The sequence below is a fragment of the Mobula hypostoma genome, chromosome 22 (assembly GCF_963921235.1).
Source record: "Mobula hypostoma chromosome 22, sMobHyp1.1, whole genome shotgun sequence".
NCBI lineage: Eukaryota > Metazoa > Chordata > Chondrichthyes > Myliobatiformes > Myliobatidae > Mobula > Mobula hypostoma.
In genome coordinates, this window is record NC_086118.1 from 52,068,687 (window position 1) to 52,074,686 (window position 6,000).

The 6,000-nt window shown below is 52.1% G+C and overlaps 1 protein-coding gene across 5 annotated transcripts in view; it reads left to right on the forward strand.

Moving 5' to 3' along the window:
* gcgra (glucagon receptor a) overlaps positions 1-6,000 on the forward strand; it is a 136,324-nt gene that overhangs the window by 130,113 nt on the left and 211 nt on the right. For all 5 annotated transcript variants that reach the window (XM_063030586.1, XM_063030585.1, XM_063030584.1 and 2 more), the window contains 2 exons: positions 867-908; positions 2,613-6,000. The exon at positions 2,613-6,000 is cut by the window's right edge and continues 211 nt beyond it. In XM_063030586.1, the coding sequence (XP_062886656.1) occupies positions 867-908; positions 2,613-2,891 (321 nt within the window). In that variant the 3' untranslated portion in view covers positions 2,892-6,000. The remainder of the gene's footprint in view (positions 1-866; positions 909-2,612) is intronic.

The window sequence follows — 6,000 nt, forward strand, 5'->3', positions numbered from 1 at the left end:
TGACCACAGTCCAACAACACCCAATACTGACCACAGTCCAAAAACACCCAGTACTGACCACAGTCCAGCAACACCCAATACTGACCACAGTCCAACAACATCCAGATACTGACCACAGTCCAGCAACACCCAATACTGACCACAGTCCAGCAACACCCAATACTGACCACAGTCCAACAATGCCCAATACTGACCACAGTCCAACAGCACCCAGCACTGACCACAGTCCAACAACGCCCAATACTGACCACAGTCTAACAACACCCAATACTGACCACAGTCCAACAATGCCCAATACTGACCACAGTCCAACAACACCCAGATACTGACTACAGTCCAACAACATCCGGCACTGACCGTAGTCCAACAACACCCAATACGGACCACAGTCCAACAACACCCAATACTGACCACAGTCCAACAACACCCGGCACTGACCACAGTCCAACAACACCCAATACTAACCACAGTCCAATAACATCCAGATACTGACTACAGTCCAACAACATCCGGCACTGACCGTAGTCCAACAACACCCAATACGGACCACAGTCTAACAACACCCAATACTGACCACAGTCCAACAACACCCGGCACTGACCACAGTCTAACAACACCCAATACTAACCACAGTCCAATAACATCCAGATACTGACCACAGTCCAACAACCAATGAAGTTATCTTACATTTGGAATCAGAATCAAGTTTATTGTCACTGATATTCATTGTGAAATGTATTGTTCTTCGGCAGTGGTACAGGGCAATACTGAAGAAAAATACTTTGTGTTACATTAACAATTATCAATATAAAGAACTGGAACGTTTGTCAGCCACCCTGACCTCAGTCTGTCTGCCTCACTTGCAGGGTATACTGGTTGCGATCTTGTACTGCTTTGTCAACAGAGAGGTACGGCCGTTTACAACATCTCTCCTGCTGTTCTTGGTTACATCCACCTGATGGGAGAGTGGTGTGCGTTGTCTAAAGTCATGTGGGAAGGGCACAGACATGTGGGGTCTCCACCGGGAGGGTAGACAGTGGAGGAGGGAGGGACCTTACGGAGGAGTCTGCCTACTCGCCTCTTCCCAGCACAGCAGGGGGGTGTATCTCCTTCTCTCCCTCTTCCTTCCCTCCCTCTCTTCCCATCTCTCCCCCGCCCCATCTCACTTCCCCTGCTCCCCCCTCTCTCCCCTATCATTTATCTCCCCATCTCTCTTCCCCTATCTCTCCCATCTTTTCCTCTCTTCCATCTCTAACCTCTCCCTCTCTCCCCTATCTTTTATCTCCACCCCATCTCTCTTCCCTTTCTCTCTCTGCCCCCCGCCCCCATCTTGTGCGTATCCCTGTGTGTGATTGTGCACGTCATAAAAATTACTGAGTTACTTGGATAGCAATGTACCCTCTAAATTTTCTTCCATATGTTTTGACCAACTATTGCTGAGCAGGGAAATTTTACTTGACCCGGGAACTTTGCGGCACGTTAAATGTTTAAATGTTAAGGCAATTCCAGCTGTGTGACAGCAAAGGCTGTTTGTGTGGGAGCAGTTCAGTTCCTGTGTGGGCGTGCAACCATGCAGTTTACGGGAACTGTGATAGACAGAGTGTGACCCGGGTCAGACAGAGGGGATCGGTGTCTCTGACCCGGGTCAGGGAGAGGGAATTGATGGATCTGACCCGGGTCAGGGAGAGGGAGAGAGCAAGAGAGACTTGCGAATGTGGAGATATTATTAATTTTTAACTCTTATCAATTGTTTACGACCTCATGAACCACTGCCCAACCCTCTATCCCCCAATTCCTGCCTTCACCCATCCCTTCCCACCTGTATCTACCCAATTCTCCCCTCCATTACATTCCCATATCCCTCTCCCCACATCCCTCCCTAACTCTCCACACATCACTCCCTAACTCTCCCACATCACTCCCTAACTCTCCTCAATCACCCCCTAACTCTCCCACATCACTCCCTAACACTCCCCAATCACTCCCTAACTCTCCCACATCACTCCCTAACTCTCCCCACATCACTCCCTAACTCTCCCACATCACTCCCTAACTCTCCCCAATCACCCACTAACTCTCCCCACATCACCCCCTAACTCTCCCCACATCACTCCCTAACTCTCCCACATCACTCCCTAACTCTCCTCAATCTCCCCCTAACTCTCCCCACTTCACTCCCTAACTCTCCCCACATCACTCCCTAACACTCCCCAATCACTCCCTAACTCTCCCACATCACTCCCTAACTCTCCCACATCACTCCCTAACTCTCCCCACTTCACTCCCTAACTCTCCCACATCACTCCCTAACTCTCCCCAATCACCCCCTAACTCTCCCCACATCACTCCCTAACTCTCCTACATCACTCCCTAACACTCCCCTCATCACTCCCTAACTCTCCCCAATCACCCCCTAACTCTCCCCACATCACCCCCTAACTCTCCCACATCACTCCCTAACTCTCCCCACATCACTCCCTAACTCTCCCCACTTTCTGTATCTACCGCTTCCCTCCACCCCTCCCCCAATGACACCCCGGCCTCCTCCCACTCCCCCCATGACACCCCGGCCTCCTCCCCTCCCCCCATGATACCTGCTGTCCCCCCCCCAGGTGCAGTCGGAGCTGCTGAAGTGGTGGAAGCGCTGGAAGCTGGGCAAGGACCTGGAGGAGGAGTACCGCCACACCTACAGCCAGCCGGCCCAGGCCCGCAACGGCAGCGGCAGCCTGGAGAAGCACCAGCTGGTGGGCGGCTGGCCCAACGGTGCGGCCGAGAGCGGCCCCCGTGGCGCCCGGGGCCCCGAGCCCGGCCCCCAGCACCAGCCGCACTGCTTCCAGTTCCCGGCGGAGGCCGAGCACAAGGCGCTGTGCCTGATGGAGAGTAACTGTTAGTGAGCGGTGAGCAGGACTGGCAGCCGCACCACCAGGGGAAGGGGAGTGGGGGTGAAACCCCAGGCGGGGGGGGGGCACAGCTTCCCATCCCGGCTCCTGCGGTAGGACACTGTGACACCCACCCTGCGCTGGCCTAACGGGGTGTCCCATGACAGGCACCCCAGCAATCTGAAGTAACAACATCCACGCCCCCCCCAAAAAAAACGCAGGCAATTAGACAGAAAACTGCTGCTTCACTGCCTCGCCTACAATCCTGCCCTCACAGACCCGTGAATTACAAGTGTAATGCCCTTTCCTTGGCGGACAAGGTTGCTTCAGACTTGAACGCCATCCAGTGACGCACAGGGGGCGCACCCTGCCCGTTATGTACTGCACGGCTGCCAAAAAGCAAAAAGAAAAGAAAATCCCTTCACCCGAAACCAGTATAAGGACTGGTGCTTCATGCTGGTGGACTCGGGCTTCGTTTGTCTTATGGACCTCTCCTCTTGTATCTCCTGGCGGCTGCTCCCCTCCCTCAGGCAGAGCGAGTGTCCTCCTGGACACAACTACTATGTCGACTCAGGCCCAGGGGGCCGGCGTCGGGCAGAGGCTCCTGGACACCCAGCAGGCGAATGATGTGGAAAATGTTAAAACACAAGCGATTGTGCGGATGCTGGATGCTGGAGGAACTTCAGGAGTTCTGATGCAAAGGGAACGCAGAAGGATTGGGGAACACAGTCCTACAGGCTGGAGGACTGATGACCACATGGAAAAGCAGCTGAGGGATTGGGACTGGGAGGTTCACAGTCAGATTCTGAGTAATTTATCATATAGACTGCAGCTTGAAACTACAGTGGAATACATTGTTTGCATTAACAACTGACATAACCCAAGGATGCGCTGGGGGCAGCCCACAAGTGTCGGCAACATAACAGAATGCTGGGCAGAGCAACACAGAACACGGCAGCCCACAAAGCACTGATAACAAAGCAAGCCTCGTTCCTCCCATCCATCCAACCGCACACGTACACGGTCCTCCAACTGCGGCACAGGCAAGCATCTTCAGCCCCCAGCCCAGCTCCAGACTTTGAGGGTCCAGCATCCCCCGCGGGCTCGCAGAGATTCGCAGACTTGGGGCGCCTGCCTTTGGGCTTCGATCTCTGGACTTCCGATCGACCTTGGAGCTTCAATCTTCGATACTGGCCCCAGTGTTCGCTGATGAGGATGGATGAGGACCCTGAACACCAGGCCCCGGACTTCTGTCTCACCAGCGGCGGGACCACGTTGAAACAGGAGGATGGCATCTGTCCAGAGAGTGTGTCCTGAGCTGCCCACCTTGAGTTGACCAGGTCTTACATCAATGGGGCAGTGCCTGGGAGAGTCACCACTCCCGGGGCGCAGACAAGTTCAGACCAGGAGACAGGGGGCAGAGAATATGGTGGCATAGTGGTTAGCACTACCAACAACCTGGGTTCAATTCCCACCACTGCCTGTAAGGAGTTTGTACATTCTCCCCTGACCGGGTGGGTTTCCTCCGGGTGCTCCAATTTCCTCCCACAGTCCAAAGATGTACCAGTTGGGAGGTTAATTGGTCATTGTAAATTGTCCCGTGATTAGGCCAGGATTAAATTGGGGGATTGCTGGGCAGTGTGGCTCAAAATGTCTATTCCGCGCTGTATCTCAATACATAAGTAAATGGGTTAGAGGCGTTCGCCCGCTCCCTACACACCCGCCACCTTACCGTCCACCTTGGTGTCCAAAAACCCGAGTGAAGTCCACCTGTGTGGAATTTCTGAGTACATAAACTCAAAGAGGACATTCTCCCCAATCTGTGCAAATCCCAAATCCCACAGATCTGTGGTTTTTAATACTCAGGGTCCCCACGAGGTGAGGATATGCGGATATAGGTAAAAGCAGTTAAAAAAAACCTTCAGCGGGGAGGGGGGCTTGAGGGAAAAATCCACGTTTTAACTTGTAATGTGTTGTGAATATGCAGATTTACGGGCATGCGTGTAGTAGTTCACCGGTCAGCACACGGCCGGGGTTGTCTGGTGGCAGTCTACCGACAGAACCTCAGGCTGTGCAGTCTGCTTGCTGTTGTTGCCAGCATTTGTAAGATGTTCTCTTTGACTGAGGGTGGGGGTGATGCTCGACACACAGCTCCCACCTCCCCCACCCCTTGCACTTGTTTCCCTCTGATGCAGAGTGGGGCCATTATAAATACTCAGTGGCCACTTTACTGGGTACAGGAGTGGAGCCTGGCGTTGTCTTCTGCTGCTGTCGCCCATCCGCTTCGAGGTTCGATGTGCTGTGTGTTCAGAGAAGCTCTTCTGCACACCGCTGTTGTAACATGGGATTAATTGAGTTACTGTCGCCTTCCTGTCAGTTTGAACCAATCTGGCTGTTCTCATTTACAATACGCTTTTACCCACAGAACTGCCGCTCACTAGGTTTTTTTGCTATATTCTCTGTAAACTCTAGGGACTGTTGTGCATGAAAATCCCAGGAGACCAGCAGTTTCTGAGATACTCAAACCTCCCCATCTGGCACCAACAATCATTCCCCGGTCAAAGTCCTTCCCCATTATGATGTTTGATCTGAACAACAACCGAACCTCTTGACCACGTCTGCATGCTTTTATGCATTGAGTTGCTGCCACATGATTGGCTGAAGATATTTGCGTTAACGAGTGTACCCAATAGAGTAGCCACTGATTGTAAGTTCAATGTCAGCTATTTTTGTTTCATTGTTGTACAATAACAGTTACCAGTGTATCAAAGGTGCAATGAATCTTGAATCGACAAATGTGTTTAAAAATAGCCCACAAAATCTATGAATTATTGAAGCTTATTTGCACAATTTAATTTATATAAATGTGTAAAATACGTACATATGTTTGACATGAAGACTTTTGTATGTGAAACTCTCAGACATTCTTATCAAGTTGAGTTTGTTATTTGTAGTTGAAGAGTGGTTGTTGAGCCCTACCCAGACCCACCCACCCCCACTCCACCCACCATCCCGCCATCCCAGACTCTGGAACCCAGGGGTAGGGCTTGATGCAGCCTTTTTCCCCTCAAATGAGGGCCGCAAACTTTCCGCACCACCTCCAGCATGTTCGCCAGCTTCC